Below are 27,164 nucleotides of genomic sequence, written 5' to 3' on the forward strand. Positions count from 1 at the left end.
CCACTCTTTTGAGGCTGTCGCTTGGCAACTCGGAGCGTCACCTCACTCCATAAGTTTTTTTTATGGGACTAAGGTCTGGAGACTAGCTAGGCCACTCCATGACCTTAATTGTCTTCTTTTTGAGCCACTCGTTTGTTGCCTTGGCTGTATGTCTTGGGTCATTGTCTTGATGGAAGACCCAGCCACAACCCATTTTTAATGTCCTAGCGGAGGGAAGGAGGTTGTCACTCAGGATTTTACGGTACATGGCTCCATCCATTCTCCCACTGGTGCGGCGAAGTAGTCCTGTGCCCTTAGCAAAGAAACACCCCCAAAACCTAATGTTTCCACCACTATGCTTGACAGTGGATGGTGTTCTTTATGTCATAGTCAGCATTTCTCTTCCACTAAACACGGCGAGTTGAGTTAATGCCAAAGAGCTCAATTTTTGTCTCATCACAGCACCTTTTCCCAATCACTCACAGAATCATCCAAGTGTTCATTGGCAAACTTCAGACAGGAATTCTTGAGCAGGGAGACCTTGTGGGCACTGCAGGATTTTAAACTTTTAGGCTCTGTTCACACGTTGCGTTTTCGCGTTTTTCCCGCGGATTTACCAAAAAATCCGCTCAAAAACCGCTTAAAAGAAGCCTTTCATTAAGTTTAATGCATTTTTTGTGCATATTGATGCGTTTTTTCCGTGAAAAAAACGCTTCGCGGTAAAAAAAATGCAGCATGATCATTAATTTTGTGGTAAATTCCGCATTTCTGGCTATTTTCTGTGTGTCTGGGGACGCGCGGCAAAAACAAGCGTTTTCTGGGAAGGAGTCGTGTTTTTATGCAGAAATTTTCTGCATACGTGTGCACATAGCCTTATGGTGTAATGTGTTACCAATGGTTTTTTTTGGCGACTGTGGTCCCAGCTGCCTTGAGATCATTAACAAGTACCCCCCATGTAGTTTAACGCCGAGGTGAGATTTTACACTGTGCCCCAGATCGATGTCGATTGACAGTCATTTTGTATTTCTTTTATTGTCTTACTATTACTACACCAATAGTTTTCTCCTCCTCACCCAGAATGTTACGTATGGTTTTGTAGCCCATTCCAGCTTTGTGCAGGTCTATGTCCTTGTCCCCGACATCCTTAGCAAGCTCTTTGGTTTGTAGAGGTTAGAGTCTGTGGACAGGAGTCATTTATAAAGGTGACTATGTAATGCTGGTTTCACATTAGCGTATCTTTGCGCAGTGTATGATCCGCATGCATACATATATTTAACATGTTGTGCGGAGGGACATGCATTTGCATGCGTCGTTTCGTAGTGTGCAGCGATCCCAGCATGTTGCATTTTTTGAGGCGTCAATTATGCGCATGTGGATGAGTGCGTTAAAACAACACATTACTGTCTGTGGGAACACATTGGTATGCAAGGACATTCGATACGCATGCGTACTTCAGACTGATCATGTCCAGGAACAGGTTTCAGCCGCTCCTAAAACAGAGAGGTATAAAAGGGGGTACGGACACAGCAAGTTCATTACTTTCAAGACTCCAGATGCAAGCACAAGACATTGGATGTCTCCGTTTCCAATTCTCCCCCCACCTTCCCTTGGTTCTCTCCCATCGAATGTGTCAATCCCTTTCAACTTGTATTCCACTCCTAATGTGTCCTATTCCCCCAATGTGTCCTCTGCCAAATGTTTCTGACCCAATCCTCCAATTCACGGCCACTTCCCCTGTAACAACTTCCCCAACCACTCCTAGCCTACCATCACAGCCCGACACCCCCCAGGTCCACAATGCAACTCCCTCCCGCAGACCTTGCAAGTAAATCCCATTATTTTTCTTTATTTGTTAAATTACAAGTTTTTATTTTTGTTATTAAAAATTCTTTTGTTTCACAATACCTGTCTCCATGTGTTTTCTTTATCTCGCTATTTAAACATGTTTTTATTGTTGAGTGAAGTATTATCGGGTGTTACAGTCAAGGTGTTAGTATTAAAGTCAAACAGTACAGGTACATAAAATTACAGGTACAGTTTACTTAGCGGCTTAAACCATTTTGTCTTGCCATGCCACACGTCCAATATCTGAAAAAGTAGGCAGCAATTTTATCCCTCATTTGGACAACTTGCACTGTAGTCCTCAGAGGGTGATCTTGGTAATCCTGCAATGTGGTATTATCAGGTTCCTTAAGTTCTAAGTTGGGTTGCTCTTTTGTCAGGGTGTAATTATGCAGAACACTACACGCTTTCACAACCTCATCAATTTTAAGTTTGATACCCAAAATGCACCATTATATACCAGCAATCCAAAGCCACACTCCACAGTTCTTCATGTCCTTGTCAATCAGTGGTTGCAAATCATTTTGGTGTGATTCAAGTCCTGACTTGAGTACGGTTTTATGAGGTTGGCACACATTTGAAATGCCTCATCCCCAACCACAATAAACGGCATTGGCGGTCCTTCAGTGTTCGGAAGAGATCGTGGCTGTGGAAAATTAAAATTATTCCCATGCAAACGTTGACCCATGTCTGAGTTTTTGAATGTCTGAGTCATTTCCTCGTCCACATGAGCCAACATCCATGGCGACTAGAGTTGAGCGACTTTAGTCGGATCGGGTTTCATGAAACAAAATTTGTTTCAGATGAAACTGGTCCGACTAGGGCAAAAAAAAGTCGAAGTTTCGTCCGAAACCCGACCCCAATGCAAGTCAATGGGAAATAAAAGTCGGCATTGAGCAGATGACATTCATCCACTCAATGCCGACTTTTATTCCCCATTGACTTGCTTTGGGGTCGGGTTTCGGACGAAACTGACTTTTTTTGCCCTAGTCGGACCAGTTTCATCTGAAACAAATTTTGTTTCATGAAACCCGATCCGACTAAAGTCGCTCAACTCTAATGGCGACAAATCAACAGTCAGCATCTGCAATCGCCATGAGAACAATGGGAAAAGTAGTTTTTGTAATTGAAATACTCGGATCTACTTCCAGCAGGTTTCATAATCCGAATGTGTTTGCCATCCACAGCCACCAAAGAGTTTGAAAAATTACAAATGTCCTGGAATTTTGCAGCATTTTCCAGCCAGAGTTCAGCTGTGGGAGGAATTGTCCTTGCAGAACGTCACAAAGCACGGCAGGTGTCTCCAATAATCCCAGAAAGGGTGGACACTCCAATTCATAATTGAAAATGTAGAGATAAGGTCTCTCCAGTAGCCAGGAATCTGCAAAACAGAAAATGTGAAAAAAAAACCAAAAGATTACATGGCTTTTTCGAACAATAATATTAATGACATGTGTTTCTTTTTCAACATTACGTACCCCAGGGTCACCAACAGACGTTCCTCAGTAGGAATTGCTCGACGTAGTTGTGTGTCCTGCCTGGTGATGGATCCTCAGACACGTTGCAGTAAGTCATCGAAGCTCTGTTCCGACATGCTCGTGTACGAGAAAAACTTTTGCAGCTCAGTGTACAAAGAGTGGTAGGCTCCATGGCTCTCTCGGACTTCAATGATGGGGTGTTGCCAAAAGCGACGATGACGTCTTCTCCGTCTTTCTCTTTTCACAAGCCACAGCAAAGGAAACAGCCAATTTCAATTGCAAATCAAGATTAATAAGGAAGCTCTCCACGCCAAGATTCATCTTGCAGCTGGATACAGCAGCAAAAGACGAGGATTTCATCAGTGAGTGTGTCTATATATAGAAATCAAATGAGACTCGCCCATTGGCTGACTGGTGTTAAGGAAAACTCTACTGGAAGAGCATTGGAAATATCGAACGCATGCGCAAAACCAACGCAAACGAATGCAAAAATGCATACAAACGCATACACAAGCAGCTTTTTTTGCAGTCATGCGTAAGATAATGTGGATAAAAAAAGCTGCGTACATATGCGTTTCCGCATGCAGATGCTACGCTGCGCAAAGAAATGCTAATGTGAACCTAGCCTAAGACAGCTGTCTTTAATGCAGGTAACAAGTTGATTAGGAGCGTCTAACTGGTCTGTAGGAGTCAGAACTCTTAATGGCTGGTAGGGACTCAAATACTTATTTCTCACTGCAAAATACAAATAAAAATTTTAAATAAATGTGATTTTCTGGATTTTATTTTTGATATTTATCTCTCAATGTTAAAAGTAACCTACCCTTAACATTATAGACTGTTCACGTCTTTGTCAGTGGGCAAACTTACAAAATCAGCAAGGGATTAAATATTTATTTCCCCCACTGTACAAAGAATGGAGAGGCCTGTAATTTTTATAGTAGGAACACTACTCAAAAAAATGTCATGTGCCCAAAAATGGTACCAATAAAACCAAACCAGTAAAATCTGGTACTCTTTGCCTTCTGAGCTTTGCACTGTGCCTGAAAAATATTTCCCGATTACATGTATAGTATTGGCGCACTCAGGAAAAAATGGACCTCAGTTTGTAGTAAAAAAAAAAAATTCCTATTAGCCCTTAGGAAAATTATAAACTTGAGGCTAAAACAACATTTTAGTGGTAACGATGTAATTTATTTGTTCTTCACCCCTCAGTGGTATAAAACTCTGAGGCACATGATGTTAATCTGATTACTGCACCCCTAGATGTATAGGGGAGTTTAGTTTGTAGAATGAGTTCACATATAGGGGGTTTCTGTTGTTCTGGCAGCTCAGGGGCTCTGCCAATGTGACATGGCACCCTCAAACCATTCCAGCAAAATCAGAACTCAAATATGGAGCCTCTTCCCTTCTGAGCTTTGCACTGTGTCTCAAAAGTAGTATTCCCCCACATAAGGGGCATCAGCGTACTCAGGAGAAACTGTATGGTGCAATTTCTCCTGTTACCCTTATGAAACTGCAATATTTTGTGCTTAATATATGTGTGGGGAAAAATTTTTACGGCTCAACATTATAAACTTCTGCGAAGCACCTGAGGGTTTAATGTGCTCACCACACATCTAGATCAGTTCCGCGAGGGGTCTAGTTTCCAAAATGGTGTCACTTGTGGGGGATTTTCACCGTTTAGGCACATCAGAGGCTCTCCAGACGACATGGCGTCCACCAATTGTTCCAGCAAATTTTGCATTCAAAATGTCAAATGGCGCTCCTTCCCTCCCAAGCTCTGCAGTGCGCATAATCAGCGGTTTTGGTTTTATTCCTGATATGGGGTACTGGTATGCTCAGGAGAAATTACACAACAAATTTTGGGGTCCATCTTTCCCTGTTATCCTTGTAAAAATAAAAAAAATTGAACTGAAAATTTTGTGTGAAAAAAGAAAAAATGTTTTCAAAAAAATCCTGTGAAGCACCTGAAGGGTTAATAAACTTCTCGAATGTGGTTTTGAGCACCTTGAGGGGTGCAGATTTTAGAATTGTGTTACTTTTGGGTTTCTTTTTTTATATAGACCTCTCAATAGGGACTTCAAATGTCATGAGGTCCCTAAAAAAAAAAAAATGGTTTTGTAAATTTTGTTGGAAAAATTAGAAAAATCGGCTGGTCAAATTTGAACCCTTATAAATTCCTAACAAAAAAAAAAAAAACTATTGGTTCCTGAATTGTGCTGATGTAAAGTAGACATGTGGGTAATGTTATTTATTAACTATTTTGTTTGCCATATCTCTGCGATTTAAGGGCGTGAAAATTCAAAGTTTGAAAATTGTGAAATGTTCACCAAATTTCCGTTTTTTTCACAAGTAAACGAAAGTCATACCGAAGAAATTTTACCACTATAATGAAGTACAATATGTTACAAAAAAAAAAAAAAAAAAAATCACAATCTCAGAATCACCGGGATCATTTGAAGTGTTCCAGAGTTATTACCGCATAAAGTGACAGTGGTCAGAATTGCAAAAAATTGGCCTGGTCATTAATGTGCAAACCACCCTGGGGGTAAAGGGGTTAAATAGCATTTTATTGCACAAAATAAATATTTGATACAATAGAAAAACAAAACTTCATATTTGGTACAGAAACCTTTGTTTGCAGTTACAGAGGTTAGATATATCCTGTAGCACTGCAGCAGGAATTTTGGCCCACTTCTCCATACAGATCTCCAGATCTTTCTGGTTTTGAAGCTGTTGCTGGGCAACATTGAGTTTAAACACCCTCCAATTATTTTCTATTGGCTTTAGGTCTGGAGATTGGCTAGGCCACTCCAGAACCTTGAAATGCTTCTTACAGAGCCACTCCTTAGTTGCCCTTGCTGTGTGTTTCGGGTCTATATCATGCTGGAAAACCCAGCCATGACCCATCTTCAATTCTCTTACTGAGGGAAGGAGGTTGTTGGCCAAAATCTGATGATACATGAACCCCATCCATTTTCCCTTTGATACGGTGCAGTCATCCAATTCCCTTTTGCAGAAAAATACCTTTAAAAGTATGTTTCCCCCACCATGCTTCATGGTTGCGATGGTGTCATTGGGGTTGTACTCATTCTTCTTCCTCCATGCCTTCTCTGGATCATCCAGATGGTCATTAGTGAACTTCAACCGGGCGTGTACATGTGCTGGAGTGAGCAGGGGGACCTTGTGTGCCCTGCAGGATTTTAATCCTTAATGGCATAGTGGGTTACTAATGGAAATGTTAGAGTGTGGTCCCAGCTCCCTTCAGGTCATTGACCAGGACCTCCCCTGTAGTTCTGGGCTGATTCTTGACCTTTCTCAGAATCATCCTTACCCCACGAGTCGAGATCTTGCATGGAGCCCCAGACCATGGAAGATTGACAGTCATCTTTTGTTTCTTCCATTTCCAATATTTGTGCCAACAGTTGTTGCCTTCTCACCAAGCTGCATGCCTATTGTCCTGTAGCCCATCCTAGCCTTGTGCAGGTCTATAATTTTGTCCCTGGTGTCCTTAGACAGGTCTTTGGTCTTGGCCATGGTGGACAAGTTGGCGTGTGATCGATTGTGTGAACAGGTGCTTTTTATACAGGTAACGAGTTCAAACTGGTGCAATTAACACAGGTAGTGAATGCAAAGTAGGAGAGACCTTACAGAAAAACTAAGGTCTGTGAGGGCAAGAATTCTTGCTAGTTGTGATCAAATACTTATTTCATGCAATAAAATGCAATTTAATTATGTAAAAGTCATACTTTGTGATTTTCCATCTTTTGATTTTTAGATTCTGTCTCTCTCAGGTAAAGTGTACCTACGATAAAAATTACTGACTGCTCCATTTTTTGTAGGTGGGAAAGCTTGCAAAATTGGCAGTGTATCGAATACTTATTTTCCCCACTGTATATGGTGGTTATTTGAATGACACTGAACGAACAATTGGTTTGTATGGGTACTATTACTGTATGACATGCAAAATATTTATTCTACTGTAAACTGTTATTTGGTGTTCAATATAAGTTTATTGATTAAAAACAAATAAACGGAATAGAGAAGAGCGACCAAGGTTATTAGGGAACTAGGGGGTCTGCAATACCAAGACAGGTTATTACACTTGGGGTTATTTAGTTTGGAAAATCGAAGGCTTAGGGGTGATCTTATTACAATGTATAAATATATGCGGGGACAGTACAAAGACCTTTCAAATTATCTTTTTACTCTTAGACCTGTGACGGGGACAAGGGAGCATCCTCTACGTCTGGAGGAAAGAAGGTTTAAGCATAATCACAGACGCGGATTCTTTACTGTAAGAGCAGTGAGACTATGGAACTCTCTGCCATATGGCGTTGTAATGAGTGATTCCCTACTAAAATTTAAGAAGGGACTGGATGCCCTTCTTGAAAAGTATAATATTACAGGGTATATACACTAGTTTCCTTAATATTGCGTTGATCCAGGGAGCAAGTCTGATTGCCGTATGTGGAGTCGGGAAGGAATTTTTTTTCCCCAATGTGAAGCTTACTGTTTGCCACATGGGTTTTTTTTGCCTTCCTCTGGATCAACATGTTAGGACAAGTTAGGACAGGATATGGGTTTCTAGATGGACTTAAAGTCTCCCTTCAACCTTAATAACTATGTTACTATGTAAAACAATCAAAAAGTCTTAGGCTACATTCCCACTATGACGTTTTCTTGCGCTTTTGATGTTGTAGAATTTCTGCACCTATTTGGTTACTTAGGTTTTTATTGTGTTTGTGTGCATTTTTTAACTTACGTTTTTGTCTTGTTTTTGAAGCTACATCTTTTCTTCTCTTCTTGGTGTGTCATGCTTTAAATAAAGCAGCTTTGATACTATCTGAAATTTGGCTTTGACACAACTTTATTGAGCTACTTAGGTGCAGATTACATGCATTTTTGATGCGTTTCCTCTGCGTAAACGCACTTAAAACACGTGCATTTTTCTAACTGTGGAATTTCCGCAACTAATGCAAGTCAATGGGAAAATTTCGCACATAAAGCTCAACGCACCTGCAAGAGAAAGGGACATGTAATGGATATGAAACATGCTCTGCAGGTCAGTTTATGCTGCATTAAAAAGAAGCAGTGGGCATGAGATGTCTATACATCCCATCCACGATTCTAGAACTGTAAGACGCTGCGTTTTTGGGGCAGCAAAAATAATCCAGCATCAAAAACGCACCAAAAGCTCATTTTGGGACTTAGCCTTACATGATCCACAATGGTAGCAATAAAAACCACAGACTTTTTTTTTTTTTTTTTTTTTTGCAAAGAACAAGCCTTTCCAGTTCCTCCAGTCCACCAATGAAACGTTGGAGATCTCAGATTATGGTACACATTTTTATTTCTTTAATTTTTTCGTAGTAAAACATAAAAAAAGAACGTACAAAGTATTGACCTGAGAAAATAATGTTATATAGTAACATGTGATTCATATGTTATATAAATTATAACGCAGAGTGATCTCACCCACCTCCAACAAAAAATAAAAACCCACACATGTCATTGCTTTATTTTCATTTCAAATCCCCCTAAAATAGAAAATAGTAACTGGATTGTACCAACGAACACTACAGCACAAAAAAAAAAAAAAAAACCACAGCCCCACACAGCTCCACTGACAGACAATGTAATAGCCTATGGGAAGAACTTTGCTTTTGGTTTGTTTGTTTTTTGTGCATGAATTATAAAACTTATAAAACAAACAAAAACAAACACTACAAAAATAATGTACCTGTAGAAAGCTATCAACCCACAGGATAATGGGTGGATTTATGATAAGTGTTTTCACCAGAAAACAGCCGAAGAATACAATACTTAGGTGGAGAGGGAGGGGTGTGGGTTTGTACAAATATTTTACAACTTAGTGTTTGCAAGCTACTTTGAGGCAGCACCACCAAAATGGGCGGAGATGAGGAGGAGCGGAGCCAGGGCTGGAAGTGGGTGCGGCTGTGTCGCCCATCAAATTCATGTAAAGCGACGACACTAGTACTATTTTTACATTTCCATCCATACAGTTTGTAAAATGTAGTCAAAATTACACGTACCATATAGTGGTGCTTTTAAAACATGAAACAATACCCACAAATAAAAGAAAAAAAATGTTTTTAATAAAGAGAAAAGCCAAACAAAAACACAGTGCAAAGGGGTAAGGCACTAAATGGTCAATAGTTTAAAAATAAGTTCTAATATTTACCTTGTTAAACGCTTCTTCTTGTGGCTGACAAAACTTTAGGCACTCATCAATAAATAAGTTCAGATAACGCTGTCGAATAGTGGTAGGCACTTTTGCACCAAATTCAGTAGGTAGGACAGGTCTCTTCAAGGCAGCAGACTGTAAAGAAAGAAAGCTGTAAAAGGGCCATTTGACTTAACAGTTTTCTTGTCCTTCCTTTGCGTGTCTTTAAAGTCTGTGCTTACATTCAGGGGGAGATTTAGCAAGCTAAATGTGCTGGATTCAATATGTGCCAAAAGAGACCGTTTCATAACCTGAGCCATATTTATTTGTTTTAGACACTTTCTCTTCCTTCTCTAACTAATAGCTATGTATTGCCAAGCAGGATGAGAGTACCAGAAAGTTTGCTGCGTCCAAAGCGCTGCCGTCTATTGTACGCAGGTGAATCCGCATGTGTTCACTGACCCATGCGAATTCACAGTGTCAAATTAATTCTATTGGTGAAATTTATCTCGAGGAGATGGAAATTGACATGCACCAAATGTCCGTCTCTGCGGGTGAGCCGCGAGCGTCTGTGCAAGAAATCCCATCCACTATGCTGTAACATCTATCCACTGATGGCTGGATGCTGCGGATGTACACAGAGTGCAACCCGCTGCATTTACTGACAGTGTGCACATATCCTAACACATTGACAGAAAATGTAAAAGCTTAAGCTTCATAACACACTGCGGGGCGGGATCTGGGGACTCAAACACGCAGGAGCGATAGCCTGATGGCAGTTACCGGGCAGCGCGCACTCCGCATGCCAGAAGACTGTTGTCACAGCGCAGGAGCCCGACAACATGTAACGGCAACAACACAGAAGGAGGCGGTGCAGGGACGCCATACAGGGGGGTTGATGGACAGCTGGGAGGCGGCTTAAAACAGAGGGACACTCCATACCTCTGTGATGGAATGCAATTTATTTATGGTCAGTACTTTGAATATCTTTTGTTTGGGCTATATACGCGCACTTAGGCAGAGGCTTGCCAGTCACTGTTATAGGGCAAGGAGCCACAGAGGGACCCAACTGTATGACTATTGTACAACGTGGTTTTGTCACTGCAGCTGTTAAAATTATGTTATTCTCTGAGATACGTCAGTGTTTCATAGACAAACATACACTCCCTGACAGAGGTTATATCGCTTATCCATGTTATGTAAATAAAAGCTTATAACCGGACGCTAAATTCATCCATTGGTTGTATAAATTATTCTTTTGAAAGAAGAAACCCTCCGAAATGTGGTTTAGGTTAAGAAAAAAAATTGGCATCAATGCAGAAATATTGATCACTTAATGGACACAGAATGGTCAAATTTGGCAAGACAAAAGTTTTGTCGGCCACAGAAAGTAATGTGATATTCAAACAAATAACTTAAAATACAAATATGTGTTGCATAACATTGGTGAATGAAGTTGTGGTGCTATTAGAGTCATATTTAATATTTTGTGTGACTTCCATGAGCTTGAATGACTGCATCCATGCGGTTCAACAATGATTTTAACATCAGGTTATAAGCCTTTATTTACATAACATGGATAAGCGACATAACTTCTGTCAGGGAGTGTATATGGCTGGAATACTACAGTCATTGCCTGATACATGCTGCCTACAGTTTGAGCAGCATATATCACCTAATAAGATCCTTTTAAGAGTGGACAACCCATTTAAAAAGGGATTAATATACAGTTGTGGCCAAAAGTATTGACACCCCTGCAATTCTGTCAGATAATACTCAGTTTCTTCCTGAAAATGATTGCAAACACAAATGCTTTGGTATTATCTTCATTTAATTTGTCTTAAATGAAAAAACACAAAAAGAATTGTCCTAAAGCCAAATTGGATATAATTCCACACCAAACATAAGAGGGTGGACAAAAGTATTGGCACTGTTCGAAAAATCATGTGATGCTTCTCTAATTTGTGTAATTAACAGCACCTGTAACTTACCTGTGGCACCTAACAGGTGTTGGCAATAACTAAATCACACTTGCAGCCAGTTGACATGGATTAAATTTGACTCAACCTCTGTCCTGTGTCCTTGTGTGTACCACATTGAGCATGGAGAAAAGAAAAAAGACCAAAGAACTGTCTGAGGACTTGAGAAACCAAATTGTGAGGAAGCATGAGCAATCTCAAGGCTACAAGTCCATCTCCAAAGACCTGAATGTTCCTGTGTCTACCGTGCGCAGTGTGATCAAGAACTTTAAAGCCCATGGCACTGTGGCTAACCTCCCTAGATGTGGACGGAAAAGAAAAATTGACAAGAGATTTCAACGCAAGATTGTGCGGATGTTGGATAAAGAACCTCGACTAACATCCATTCAAGTTCAAGCTGCCCTGCAGTCCGAGGGTACAACAGTGTCAACCCGTACTATCCGTCGGCGTCTGAATGAAAAGGGACTGTATGGTAGGAGACCCAGGAAGACCCCACTTCTTACCCCGAGACATAAAAAAGCCAGGCTGGAATTTGCCAAAACTTACCTGAAAAAGCCTAAAACGTTTTGGAAGAATGTTCTCTGGTCAGATGAGACAAAAGTAGAGCTTTTTGGGCAAAGGCATCAACATAGAGTTTACAGGAGAAAAAAAGAGGCATTCAAAGAAAAGAACATGGTCCCTATAGTCAAACATGGCGGAGGTTCCCTGATTTCTTGGGGTTGCTTTGCTGAATCTGGCACTGGACTGCTTGACCGTGTGCATGGCATTATGAAGTCTGAAGACTACCAATAAATTTTGCAGCATAATGTAGGGCCCAGTGTGAGAAAGCTGGGTCTCCCTCAGAGGTCATGGGTCTTCCAGCAGGACAATGACCCAAAACACACTTCAAAAAGCACTAGAAAATGGTTTGAGAGAAAGCACTGGAGACTTCTAAGGTGGCCAGCAATGAGTCCAGACCTGAATCCCATAGAACACCATTGGAGATATCTAAAAATGGCAGTTTGGAGAAGGCACCCTTCAAATATCAGGGACCTGGAGCAGTTTGCCAAAGAAGAATGGTCTAAAATTCCAGCAGAGCATTGTAAGAAACTCATTGATGGTTACCGGAAACGGTTGGTCGCAGTTATTTTGGCTAAAGGTTGTGCAACCGAGTATTAGGCTGAGGGTGCAATACTTTTGTCTGGCCCATTTTTGGAGTTTTGTCTGAAATGATCAATGTTTTGCTTTTTGCTTCATTCTCTTTCGTGTTTTTTCATTTAAGACAAATTAAATGAAGATAATAATACCAAAGAATTTGTGTTTGCAATCATTTTCAGGAAGAAACTGAGTATTATCTGACAGAATTGCAGGGGTGTCAATACTTTTGGCCACAACTGTAGCCGTTCTACACTAGGGACTGATTAAAAAAAACCTGAATATTTGTGCATTGAAAAAGATTTTCCTAAATAAAACAAAAATGTGAAATATAGAATCCAGAACTAAGGATAAATAGTAAAAACTGAACAGAAAGCAAAAACAAAGTCAAAATGAAGAATAACAGCAGGGGAAGAAAAGAAAAAAAAAAAAAAGTGACATGGAGAAGGTAAGGATAGAGAGGAAAAGATGAGCTGCTCTTCAGGACTACACTTTCCTTTCATCCCTCTCAATCACTTAACCCAAAACACTCATCCAGGCTATCATTCTTTTGCAACATAAATAATGGTTCCACTAAGTGTAAACCAGATGGCACGTTATTGTAGAATGCTGTGATAGACTAGCGGGGAAAGCGTGACTTGAATTTGGAATAAAATTTACCACATTTTAACCAGCAAAGCACTCCCACACCATGAACCCTCCCACTCCATGCTTCAGGGTGGGAACATTTCCACTAATATTATGTCCAGTTCTTGTGCTGCTTGGCTCAAACAAGTCTCATCAACTTGTGTGCAGTCCTCAGTAGTGTCTTCTTTGCAGTAATTCAACCATAAACTGTCTTTTTCTTTATTAGCTCCTCTTGATGATGCTGAGATTTATCTGCTACTTGTTTTCTGCACATGAATTAAGAGGGCTGTTAAATGAGGAGCTGCCAATTTGTAGTTTCTGAGGCTGGTACTGGTAACTGACGAACTTTTAGTTTGCAGCTGAGGTAAATTTTGGTTTTCCATTACTGGGGCACTATCATGGGAGCTAGTTTCACCATAGCGGTTGATGGTTTCGATGACTGCACTTGAGGATACCTTCAATTCTCTGGTACGACTGTCCATCATGTCCTAAAACAATGATGGCCTGTTTCCCTTTACTTAGCTTAGGGGTTCTTGCCATATTCTGGCTTAAAACAGTTTTTGAAGAGAGTTCAGCACTGTATGGAAATGTGTACCAACACTACCTCTGCAAAACACACCTAATGGTGATGAATACTTTCTGAAGACAATATAGATTCTACAAATTAATTTTTGATTAGACATTCCTAGTCATTGTATAGCACAAAAACCCATGAGGTAAAATGGCACAACTCGCTTAAATGATCAACCACATAAGAACAAGAAAATCAGTATATTATGCCAGTTGAATATTTACTTTATTCAATAATTCAATAATAAAAGATAATATGCAGAAACACAATTTCAAGGCTACTACAAAATGTATCATGCGAGAAAACAACAACAGAAGCCTGACCTACTAAATATGCAAATCAGTGCACATAATGATACACAGACACTACCACAATCTATATTGGCCAATTAAGAAAAATCTATTCAAAGCACTTACATGTAAATGTGGTTAGCTAATGCGGTCCTCCACAAGCGCCCCAACGCGCGTTTCGTCCCTTCGTCAGGGACTTACATGTAAGTGCTTTGAATAGATTTTTCTTTTTTGATCACAGCAACCACTATTAGGTAACATAACAGCAGTCTTTGTACTGCAAGCCAATACATGGTCAATATAGATTGTGGTCGTGTCTGTGTATCATTATGTGCGCTGATTTGCATATTTAGTAGGTCACGCTTCTGTCGTTTTCTCCTATGATACATTTTGTAGTAGCCTTGAAATCGTGTTTCTGCATATTAGCTTTCATTATTTATTAGATAAAGTAAATATTCTACTGGCATGGTATATGGCTTTTCTTGTTCTTCTGTGGTTGATTCCTAGTCATTGGAAGCCATTCCAAATGACTAACTTACGAAGTTGTTTGAGAAAACTCGAAGTGTGTGTAAAGTGGTCACCACATTAAAACGCGAGGGGTGTACTTTGAGAACTTTGAGCAAGAAAAAAAAACAATGAGCATATTTTTTGAACTATAAGATGCACTTTTTTCCTCCAAAAATTTGCAGGAAAATGGGGGAGGGGGGTGCGTATTATAGTTTGGTTGTACCTGATGTGGATGGGGAGGTGGGGAAGCGGCAGCTAAGGACAAGCGGATCACAGGAGACGGCTGGTGCGGTTAACCCCTGTGCCCGCTGTTAAAGATTAATAAATATTCACTACTCCCTACGCCCATAATCCCTCTCACCTCTATGCGCCGAAGCTAGTGCAGAGAGGTGGGAGGGACTATGGGTGTGGAGACCAGAGAATATTCATTTCCTGCGGCTGCACTCACGTGTGCCTGCTACTAAAAAGAATGCATATTCAGTGCTCCCCATGCCCATAGGAGTGGAGAACAGCTTATATTCACTTTCTTTAATAGCAGCCACACATGATCACCCAGCCGCTGCATGAAGACAACGGCTGCGGCTATCAGTGTGCTTGCTATTAAAATGACAAATATTCACTGCTTCACACGCCCATAGTCCCGGGCTTGAGGGGCAGGGAGTATTCCGGCAGTTGTCATCATGTGCTGCTTACAAGCTGAAATCAGCTACTAGCATCAGAACAGGACAATGGGAGGGAGCATTGGGAAAGTAAACAAAATGGTTTATGGTTTCCTTTCCGATGGGGCTCATGCATACCAGGACAGGGATGAGGGGACCATGCATGCCTGGTTTGGGACCATATATACCAGGACAGGGGATATTAGTATAGAATTGACCACATTTTTTGCCTTATGGTCTGGTGCCTCTTATAGTCCGAAAAATATGGTACATCTACAGAATGGGAGGAATAGAACTACGTAACAGCATGTGTGAAAAAGACTTAGGTATACTAATAAATTACAGACTGCACATAAGTCAACAGTGTGATGCAGCTGCAAAAAAAAAAAAAAAAGGCAAACAGTTCTGGGGTGTATTAAGATTACTATAAATTATATCCAATCACGTGAAGTAATTATCCCCTTCTACTTCTCCTTGTTCAGAGCTCATCTGCAATACTGTGTACAGTTTGGTGTACCACATTTTAAAATACAGAAATAAAAAAATCTGGAGCAACTTCGGAGAAGAGCTACCAGGATGGTGAGCAGACTTTCATACAAGGAACGGTTAAAGGATCTAGGAATGTTAGGTTGTAAAAAAAAAAAAAAAAAGCCAACAAAGACAATATCTGCCTACAAATATCTCAAGGGATGCAACACTATAGAGGGATGACCCTTATTCTCATTTGCACATGGAAACACGAGAAGCAATGGAACGAAACTGATAGGGAAAAGATCCAGATTAGATAAAACTTGACAGTAAGTGTGATCAAGGAGTGGAACAGGCTGCCACGACATGTGGCGAGCTCTCTTTCAATGGAAGTCTTCAAACAAAAGCTGGAAAGACATCTGTCTGAGATGGTTTAGTGAATCCTGTATTGAGCAGAGGGTTGGACACAATGACGCTGGAGGTCGCTTCCAACGCTAACATTCTATGATTCTATAAAATCTAAGGTTTAAAATATACTAGTTTGTTTCACATATTTCTTTACTCCTTGTTTCCATACTTGTTAATTCAGAATTTTGTTGCCTTCGGTCTTATTCTACAATGTGCATATTCCACTAAGAACAACGAACCATTGCATGAACAGGTGTGTCCACACGTTTGACTGGTACTGTATATTATCACGCTTTTTTTTTTCCTTTTTATTAAACGGCATGGGGTCCCTCCATTTTTGACAATCAGCCAAGCTAAAGCAGACAGCAAGGGGCTGGCATTCTCAAGCTGGTTAGGGGACATGGATATTGCCAAACCCACCCACCCCGGCCTAAAAGTAGCAGCCGCCCCAGAAGTTTCTCACAGTGGACTGCGGTGGACTCATTGAGGTCACCAGAGTTCATTGGTCCGGCTGGGAATGCAGCCTCAGTGACCTGCGATAACCTTGATGACGTCATGGTCAGTCACTGATGCTGCGCTCGCAGCAGCTCATTCTCCTGTGGTTTTCAGCCTAGACTGTTGCATCTTGGCACAGTCCAGGTTGAAAACAAACAATGAGTATTCACAGCTTTTATTACATAAGAACTTACCTGCAGGGAAGGTACATGTGATCGTCGTTTTGAGGTTACAGAGCTAGTCTTTGAAGCCATGCCAGATGGTGTTCTCAATTTTATTGCAGATGAGCCATTACACGTTTCACCAGTACCCAAATGTGCATTTTTTTCACCTGTGTATAATGATATGTTATGGTTAAATACCACTATTCCAATATTATACAGGGTTACCTACAAATAGAATAATAAATAGTCCATGTAAACAATGGTCAAATGCAGTGCCAATAACTCAACCCTGAGAGTCCATGTCATTTTTTTGTGGGCAAGATATCGTTTGCCTATTGTTTAACATTTTGGAAAATATAAATTACCTTTGCATGTCTTAGTTAGGAAAAATGCATAGTTTTTCTTATACGTTATGCTCTTTTTATTTTAAACGGTAGCCTAACTACTTCATATTTAACCACCAAAAAATATCCTATTTCGCCTAAAAATGTAATGAATTGATTTGTTACAACGATGGTATTCTTATCCAATGCCACAGGCTGATTTAGTGAGCTCCTTCAGAAATCCCATTCTTTTCAAATATTAGCAGAGGCAGACTGCATGGCTAAGTGCTGGATTTTATACCCCTGTGGCAAAGGGAACACATTAAACATCTAAATTCTATAAAGGTGTATTCCAATACTTTTATCCACATAGTGTAAAGACCAAAAAAAACGCCATTTAACTTACAGCGCAAATTTAGCTGGAATATTTTTTTTTCCATATCACATTTGCAGAGCGCCTGAGGAACTGCTACAACAGAAATCCGGCAGAAGCAAACCCACACTATCCTGCCTGGAATTTATCTACAGTTAGGCCACGTTCAGTCTTTAGCCATTTTTTCTACCTCAGTATTTGTAAGCCAAAAACCAGGAGTGATAAATACAGAAGTGGTGACGTGTTCCTATTATACAGTTGTGCTCAAAAGTTTACATACCCGGGCAGAATTTTTGCTTTCTTGGCCTTTAAGAGAATATGAATGATAACACCAAAAGTTTTTCTCCACTCACGCGGTTAGTAGTTGGGTGAAGCCATTTATTGTTAAACTACTGTGCTTTCTCTTTTTACATCATAATGACAACCCAAAAACTTCCAAATGACCCTGGTCCAAAGTTCACATACCCTGGTGATTTTGGCCTGATAACACGCACAGAAATGGACACAAATGGGTTTGAATGGCTACTAAAGGTAACATCCTCAACGGTGACCTGTTTGCTTGTAATCAGTGTGTGTGCATAAAAGCTGAGCGAGTTTCTGGGATCCAGACAGACTCTTGCATCCAGCCACTGACGTTTCTGGTTTGTGAGTCATGGGGAAAGCAAAAGGATTGTCAATGGATCTACGGGAAAAGGTAGTTGAACTGTATAAAACAGGAAAGGGATACTAAAAGATATCCAAGGAATTGAAAATGCCAGTCAGCAGCATTCAAAACGGTGATTAAAAAAAAAAATAAAAAAAAAGTGGAAAATCTCGGGGTGCAGGGACCATTCTCCGGCCACGACACCCTGCCGACTCAGGAAATCTGCTGCCCAATTTTCCACGCCTGGTATATGAACTGCTGAGATTACTGAGTGGTGCCTCTCGGCCCAACGGAGTACATGTTCTATCTCACGCATGGCTGCCCTGCTGCGCGTGCCTCCCTGGTGATTCACGTACGCCACTGCCGTGGCATTGTCTAACTGGACCCTGACTGGGCGACCCACTAGCCAGTGCTGAAAATGCTGCAACGCCAACCGCACTGCTCGAATCTCCAACAAGTTGATCGGCAGAAGAGTCTCCTGGGGGGACCACTGCCCCTGCGCTGTGTGATGACGAAACACTGCTCCCCAGCCGAAAAGACTCGCGTCGGTTGTGACCACCAACCATTGATCTGGAGGAAAGGGTTTCCCCTGAAGGAGAGAGGAGTCGCGCGTCCACCATTGAAGTGCCCGCCGGACCTGAAGGGACAACCTGCACCGATGATCCAGGGAGAACGGACTCCTGTCCCATGCTGCTAAAAGAGCATGCTGCAGGGGGCGAAGATGAAACTGCGCAAACGGAATTGCCACTATTGCTGCTACCATCCTCCCTAGAACCCTCATCCCAAATCGAATCGTGTGAGGGCCTGGCTGCTGAAGACTCCGAACTCCCTGCCGGAGCGCCTGGGCCTTGTCTTGAGGGAGAATTACCAACCCTTGGGAAGTGTCGAAAATCATCCCTAGGAATGGAATCCTCTGAGCCGGGGTAAGAGATGATTTCTTCCCATTGACTAACCATCCCAGACGGGATAGAGTATCCAGCGTGATGCTGACATTCTCCTCGCATGCTTGAAAGGACGGCCCTTTCACTAAAAGGTCGTCCAAGTACGGCAGCAGTACTATGCCCCGAGAATGAAGAATGGCCATAACGACCGCCATCACCTTCGTGAATACCCTGGGTGCTGTGGCCAACCCGAACGGCAGAGCCACAAACTGGAAATGCCGGCCATTGATCGCAAAACGAAGGAACTTCTGATGCGGGGGAAAAATAGGGATATGCAGGTAGGCATCCTGAACATCGATTGAGGCCAAATATTCTCCCTGTTCCATGGCCGATATCACTGACCGGAGGGATTCCATCCGAAAGTGCCTGACTGATGAACCTGTTTAGGAGCTTTAGGTCCAAAACCGGTCTTACTGTTGCGTCCTTCTTGGGGACCGCAAACAAGTTGGAATAAAATCCCTGGGCCTCTTCGCCCTCTGGTACCGGGACAATGACCCCGTTGCACAGAAGACTCCTGATGGCACCTAGCAACGCCTCTGCCCGGGATTCCGATTTGGGAAGCCGGGAATGAAAAAAATCTCTTTGGAGGGTGTCCGATAAACTCTATCTTGCACCCGAATGACACCAATTCTGCCACCCATGCGTCGTGTGCCACCTTGACCCAGACGTGGCGGAACCTGAGCAGACGACCGCCTACTCTGCTGTCCTCGGGTACCTGATGCCTCAAATCATTTTGCTGAGGGCCTCTGGGACCTAGCTCCCCTTGACCTGGGTGGACGGCCCCGCATCCTCCCCAGCGGGTTGGCTCTATACGTGACCTGGCGCTCTCTGTCTTGGTTGTGACGAGCTGGGGCAGTAGAACCGGCCGCTGTTGCCCATCCTGGGGCGCGAAATGCTCGAAAGCGCGCCTGCGGTTGACGAAAGGGCGGTCTACTCTTCTGCTGTGGGAGAAAGCTACTCTTTCCCCCTGTGGCATCTGAAATAAGCTTGTCTAGCTTCTCTCCAAAAAGCCGATTACCCTGATATGGCAGGGACGTTAACGATTTTTTAGAAATCGAATCAGCCCGCCATAGCCTGAGCCACAAGGCTCTCCTAATGGCGATAGCGTTTGCTGCCGCTAGCGCCGCGCAATTAGCCGCATCCAAGGATGCATTAATTAGATAGTCACTTGCCATCGCGATCTGATTTGCTATCTCTACCGGCAAGTCTCTGTCTTGCAGGACTCTATTCAAAGATTCTGACCACGACATCATGGCCTTGGCCACCCATGCTGCTGCGAATGAAGGCAAAAGCGCTGATCCCGATGCCTCATACAAAGAGCGGGCTAAACCTTCTATGAGCCGATCCGTGGGGTCCTTAATGGCAGAACCACTAGGCACCGACAACAACGATCTTGAGGCCAGGCGTGACACTGGGGGATCCACAATCGGAGATTCCGCCCAACTTTTACAGAACTCTGGTACCTCGTCTCCAGCGTTTTTTGTCCTGAAAAACGCTTGTCTGGGCGTTCCCTGTGCCGCTGCACCGTGTCCTCGAATTCTGGATGAGTGCTAAACACCCTATGTGGGCACCTGGCCTTCTTAAAAGATATCTTATGCCCTGCGGTCAGGGAGACATCCACCTCAATACCAAGAGTTTGATTGACGGCCTCAATGAGACTGTCTACCGTCTCCCGACACCCGGGGGTATCCAATCCAAGGATTCCTGCCTGTCCTCATCCGAACTTTGCTCGCTCCCAGACAATGGTGACGGTGAGAGAGACGCCGCACTCACGGATGCCGAAGCACCGGAGGGGCCCGGAGACGCCATATGGGCTCTTTCCCTGTACGTCTCCTTAGAGATGGTGCGGCCCCAGCAGGCCGGCGGCTCATGTGAGGTGGATGAACCCTCCCAAACCGGAGAGCCGTTGTCTCTACCCCTATCCGGGGCCTGAAGGGTCTCGATCGCCATCATAAGTGAAGCCATAGACCGAGACCCCCATTCCGGGGGATCCGACCCCCTGGGCTCCGTTGGAGGGGAGGGCTCCTGGGCGCGTTCGGAACTACGGGCCTCACATATTTTAATAGTCTGCGCTCGCGGGAACACAGCCCCACAGAAAAACGCATGCGGTATAAAGGAAAGTGTGTTTCTTCCCCTTTCCAGACATACTTGCGGAAAAAACGGCCAGAAAACTTTTTTTTTTTTTTTCTATATCATACAGAGGTATGAGGGGAAGGAGGACAACCTGCCCTAGTGTGGCCAAGACGCGGTCGCACTTACCCGGGCTCCTTTTGTCTCCCCGTGCTCCTGTGCTGCTGCTGCTGCTGCTCGCTCCCAGCTGCTGGTCTCCCTGGGTAGGCTGCGATGCTTCCTGACCGCGGCCTACCCCATCCTGAAGCCGGGGCCTCCATTTTATCCAGCGCCCGCCCAGTACCCGGGGGCGGTGCTGGAACTGACGTCGCGTCGGGGGGCTGGCGCCGGATCTGACGTCACGTTGGGGGGCGGGCCCTCCCCCCCGCGGCCTAGGCCGTAGACGCGGGCTAAATTTAGGCAGTGCCCGCCCACCAGCGCCGGGCCTCCCCCGCGGCCTAGGCCGAAGCCACTGGCTAAATTTCAGCCCTGCCCGCCCGCCGGAGCTGGCGCTCTATTTGGCGCCTCACCTACCGCGCGCTCCTTCCCCAGCCTGGCCACTGCAGAGAGACGTGGCAGGCTGACAGGAAGGAAGGAGGGGACAACGACCGCCGAGGATCTGCTGCCCAAGGAAAGTGCGGGGGCCTCCTGCTCTGCCCACAGGCAGGAGAGGGGAGCCGGCTCCAGCATCTGGAGTGTTGGCCACTGCCGTCGCAGCCCTGGCCTGGAACCTCCCGCTGCCCAGGAGCCATTCTTACCCTGAGGTAACCCGTCTTCGGACGGTGCAGGCACCCTAGCTCCGTCCGCCTTGCCTGGGCGAGGAGAGGGACCGTCCGCCACCACGCAGTACCGCCGCCTAGCGTTGGTGTCGCAGTGGGGCCGCACAGACTAGTCTTGTGCCTCTGTGCAAGCCCATGGTTTCGCTACCTAGGGGTGGACAGGGCTAAGTCTGGCATATTGTCCCACGTCGCGGGAGAGGTAACGTGGAGGGACACTCGCACGTGGTCGCCCGTTGATGGTTTGGGGAAATCGGATCCTTTCAATAGGATGCGTTGCCCCTGTCATATCTTCTCAAAATAAAAAAGAAAAAATAGATGTCTGGGGAAAAGTCCCAGAGACGTCCCTCGGTGCGGGAAAGGATACGCGGAGGCGACCCTTTCAATAGGGTCCGCTGCCCCTGTCTCCTCTTCATAGCAAGAAAATAAGTAGTCTGGAGAGACCCAGACTGGCTGTGCCTCCATCAGACACTAAGCAAAAAACTGGTTTCCGCCCGCTATCGGGGCGAGGGTGTATGCGGCGGAGGAGGAGCTAACTTGTTTTTTCGTATACTTAGTGTCGGCCTCCAGACGGCAATAGCACACACCCACAGTCTCTGTGTCCCCCAATGAGACGAAGGAGAAAACAAAACCACAGAGTCAGGTAGACCAACAAAAATTTCGTCCACAACTGCCTCGAAAATTGTTTGGGATGCAAAGAAAAACCCACAAATAACATCAGCTGAAATCCTGGACTCTCTGAAAACTGTGGCTGCTTCAAGATGCACAATAAGGAGGCACTTGAAGAAAAATGAGCTGCATGGTCGAGTCGCCAGAGAAAGACATTACTGCGCAAATGCCACAAAGTATCTCACCTACAATATGCAAAACAGCACAGAGACAAGAATCAAAACTTCTGGGACAAGGTAATTTGGAGTGATGAGACCAAAATTGAAGTTTCTTACCACAACCATAAACGTTACATTTGGAGAGAGGTCAACAAGGCCTATGATGAAAGGAACACCATTCCTACTGTAGGGCACAGAGGTGGATCGCTCATGTTTTGGGGATGTGTGAGCTACAAAAGGCACAGGAAACTTGATCAAAGTTGAAGGAAAGATGAATGCAGCACGTTATCAGCAAATACTGGAGGCAAATTTGTAATCAGTCCAGAAGCTGTGCATGGTATGTACTTGGACCTTCCATCATGACAATGAAAACAAAAGGCCAAGTCAACCTGTCTTTGGCTACAGCAGAACAAAGTGAAGGTTCTGGACTGGCCATCTCAGTCTCCTGACCTCAATATCATTGAGCCACTCTGGTGACATCTCAAGCACGCAGTTCATGCTAGACAGCCCAGGAATATACAGGAACTGGAGGCTTTCTGCCAAGAAGAGTGGGCAGCTTTAACATCTGAGAAAATAAAGAACTTCATCCACAACTACCACAAAAGACTTCAAGCTGTCATTGATATTAGAGCAGACAATACACGGTTTTAAGAAATGGGGTATGTGTACTTTTGATCAGGATTATTTGGATATTTGGGTTGTCATTAAGATTTAAAAGAGAAAACACAGTAGTTTGACAATAAATGGATTCACCCAACCACTAACCATGAGTGAAGAAAAAGGTTTGGTGTTATCATTCATATTCAGCATGGTGGCTCAGTGGTTATCACTGCAGCCTTACAGCACTGGAGTCCTGGGTTCAAATCCCACCAAGGACAACATCTGCAAGGAGTTTGTATGCTCTCCCCGTGTTTGCGTGGGTTACCTCCGGGTTCCCCGATTACCTCCCACATAACAAAGACATAATGATAGGGAATTTAGATTGTGAGCTCCATCGGGGACAGCAATGATAATGTATGTAAAGCGCTGCGAAATATGTTTGGCGCTATATAAAGAGATTATTATTATTATTATTATTATATTCTCTGAAAAAAGGCCAAGAAAGCAAAATCTGCCGGGGGTATGTAAACTCTTCAAAGCCTTCATAAGGCAGGGGGTCTCTTACTAGAGAGAATTGAGTAGATTATGCTATGGACACTCTGATCAAACTCTGATCCAAGTTTGCTCAGCATCAGCATAGTGTGATGCTAGTCTCCGAGATGAGGGAATTTGATATCATCCGAGTGCAGTCCATTTGTTTTCCACGCTCCAATAGACTTGAATGGCTGAGTGGCATCCGATTTCTGAGCATTGCCTGATCAAATAATGTTAGTCTGAAGGCTATCCGATAAAACATTGGATAACATTCGTCCGATGTTCAGAAATTAGTGTGCAACAGATGCTGCCGAATGGAAAATTGAAATTGTTCCATAATTATGCCGTTTTCAACCCTCAGACTGTACCCAAAATTAAGCAAAATAAGAGACAAACCATGCAAGACACCATCTGCCCCACACAAAGTAAAGCAGAGCAGTGACATGGAGGGGATAAAGACCATGGTCAGCTCATTATGCAATAAAAAAAAAAAAACAAAAAAAACAAAAAAAAACAAAACCTCATGCGACTGGACCAATTGCCTGTAACATGTCACCAGTCAGCGATCCAAGTTGTGCTATGCTGAGCAGCTCATTACAAAGCATATAGCCATACATCATCTATAATCATCAGTGGCTGGAACATCCAGGGCCTGAACACTTAAGCCTTGATGACCCAGACTTCAATCAAAGACTGAAAAACATTGATCCTCCCAGAAACATGGACTAAAGCAGATATAGTGATTTTCTTGTCCCCATCGGATACAGGTAATGATGCCCCTGCCATGTACTGTAAAATCCTGAGTAACAACCTCCTTCCCTCTGCCAGGACATTAAAAATGGGTTGTGGCTGGGTCTTCCAGCAAGACAAGGACCCAAAACATACAGTCAAGGCAACAAAGGAGTGGCTCAAAAAGAAGCACATTAAGGTCATGGAGTGACCTAGCCAGTCTCCAGACCTTAATCCCATAGAAAACTTATGGATGGAGTTGAAGCTCTGAGTTGCCAAGCGACAGCCTCAAAATCTTAATGATTTAGAGATGATCTGCAATGAGGAGTGGATCAAAATTCCTCCTGACATGTGAGCAAACCTCATCATCAACTAACATCAAAAAACATCTGACTGCTGTGCTTTCCAACAAGGGTTTTGCCACCAAATATTAGGTTTTGTTTGCCAGAGGGATCAAATACTTATTTCTCACTGCAAAATGTAAATCAATTTATACAATGTGACTTTCTGGATTTTATTTTTGATATTTGATCCCTCAATGTTAAAATTAACCTACCCTTAAAATTATAGACTGTTCATGTCATTGTGAGTGGGCAAACTTACAAAATCAGCAAGGGATCGTGTGTGTGAGATGTATTTCTCTTTAAAAATTGTGCATATTTAATTACTTACAAATAATAGAAGAAAGAGAACCAGACAATTTTGCTATCCTTTTCATGGGATCTGTCTCCTGAGTAATTCTGGGCGAGAGAGATGCTTTATGCTGAGCAAGCAGCTGTACAGCTTGCTCCTGGGCCTTCTGGATTCTCTGATAGCAAATCTCCTGAGGGTTTAGGCGTCTGTAAGGCTGAATAACAGCTGAACTAGGCGAATCTACCTGAAGGAACAAAAAAGAAAAATAAAGTACAATGATAACTTTGCACACATGATACTGTATAAAGAACTAACAACTAAAAAGCTTGTCTCTTGAGAGAGGTTGATGGCAGATCCTTTTGATTTGCCAGAATTGTCAGATGGATTCAAGTCAAGAATAGGGTTCCCCAGTTGTGATTGGCATCAGACCAAGTGGAGAGGTGGTGGTCAGTGCATGAGCCTTCTTCATTCCATGCTACTGAGGCTCTGAATACTCATTTGTTCTGTATTTGCTGAAAGCATCAACATCTGCTCCTATAGATGACAATGATCCCCTGACTGCTAACCATGACTGTGATACCAATAGGCATGGTTAGAAATGTCACAGTTTCCCTCTATGTACTATTGCAGGAGAATGGGATGTGCATGTTATGGGTCATGACTGTGGTAGCAGAGTGCATTAAAATACAATATATATATATATATATATATATATATATATATATATATATATATATATATATATATATATATATATATATATTTTTTTTTTTTTTTTACAAAGAAAAAAAAAAATGGAAAAAGAAAAAAAAAAAAAAAAAAAGGGAAGGTGCCACTCATTCCAACATGGCAGTTTACGATGGTCTTAAAGGGATTTTCCCACGAACAAAATCATTTTAATCAATAGATCTTGGAATAATAATAATAATTTCCACAATTAGATGTGGTTAAATAAAATGTTTCAGTGCTGAGATAATCTTATAAATGTGCCCCTGCTGTGAACTGTGTAATGGCTGTGTCTGACCATACAGGAACATAGTCTGATTATTCCACAGCTCCTGGGCAGGGGGAAGTAAAAAATATACAGAAATTACAGCACGGGATCACCGCTGATTATCTCTAGGAGGTAAAACCTGTTACTGCTTGTTTTTAAGCAATGTTTTACTTCTAAGAAAAAAAAAAAAAAAAAAAAAATCATCCGTGATCCTTTCTGTATACGTTTCTCTCCTCCCCTGCCCGGAGCTGTGGCATGATCAGACCATGTCCCTGTACGGTCAGTACACGGCCATTACACAGTACACAGCAGGGGCACATTTATAAGATCATCTCTGCACAGGAACAATTTCTTTAAACACATCCAATTGTGGAAATTATTCTTATTCAAAGATCTGTTTAAAAATAACTTTGTTAATTGAAAACCCCTGTAAGTAATCTTTGCAAGTCACCAGCTGAGAAGCCCAATTAAAACAGGTGTTTTAGGTTAAGTTCCCACAATGACTTTTTGACAATGCGCATTTTCACTGAGGAAAAACATTTCAGTGTCTTAAGGCCCCGTCTCACATAGCGAGATCGCTGATGCGTCACTGATTTTGTGACGCAACAGCGACCTCACTACATGTGACACATAGCGGCGACAGGCCCCCCGCTGGATATCGCTGATCGTGTTCGAATGTCCTGGGCCATTTTTTCATAGTCGGCGTCTCCCGTTGGCCAGCATGCATCGCTGTGTTTGACGCCGACGAGCGATCTCGTTGGCGACGCAGAATTCAAGATGCAGGCTGGAATCGTTCAGAATAGCTGCTGTGTGACAACGCACTAGCAATCCTTACCAGGTCGCACCGTTTTCGGGATCGCTGGTGCATTGTTGAACAGATCTGCCCGTTTG

At 43.1% G+C, this 27,164-nt stretch overlaps 1 protein-coding gene across 5 annotated transcripts in view; it reads right to left on the reverse strand.

The window, feature by feature from the left end:
- The window catches only part of REXO1 (RNA exonuclease 1 homolog), a 195,101-nt gene that overhangs the window by 136,227 nt on the left and 31,710 nt on the right, over positions 1–27,164 (reverse strand). For all 5 annotated transcript variants that reach the window (XM_073545606.1, XM_073545616.1, XM_073545626.1 and 2 more), the window contains 3 exons: positions 25,319–25,523; positions 16,822–16,958; positions 9,508–9,645 (listed from right to left, as the gene is read on the reverse strand). In XM_073545606.1, the coding sequence (XP_073401707.1) occupies positions 9,508–9,645; positions 16,822–16,958; positions 25,319–25,523 (480 nt within the window). The remainder of the gene's footprint in view (positions 1–9,507; positions 9,646–16,821; positions 16,959–25,318; positions 25,524–27,164) is intronic.

The sequence above is a fragment of the Dendrobates tinctorius genome, unplaced genomic scaffold (genome assembly GCF_039654945.1).
Source record: "Dendrobates tinctorius isolate UK_male_01 unplaced genomic scaffold, ASM3965494v1 ptg000011l, whole genome shotgun sequence".
NCBI classification, from domain to species: Eukaryota; Metazoa; Chordata; class Amphibia; order Anura; family Dendrobatidae; genus Dendrobates; species Dendrobates tinctorius.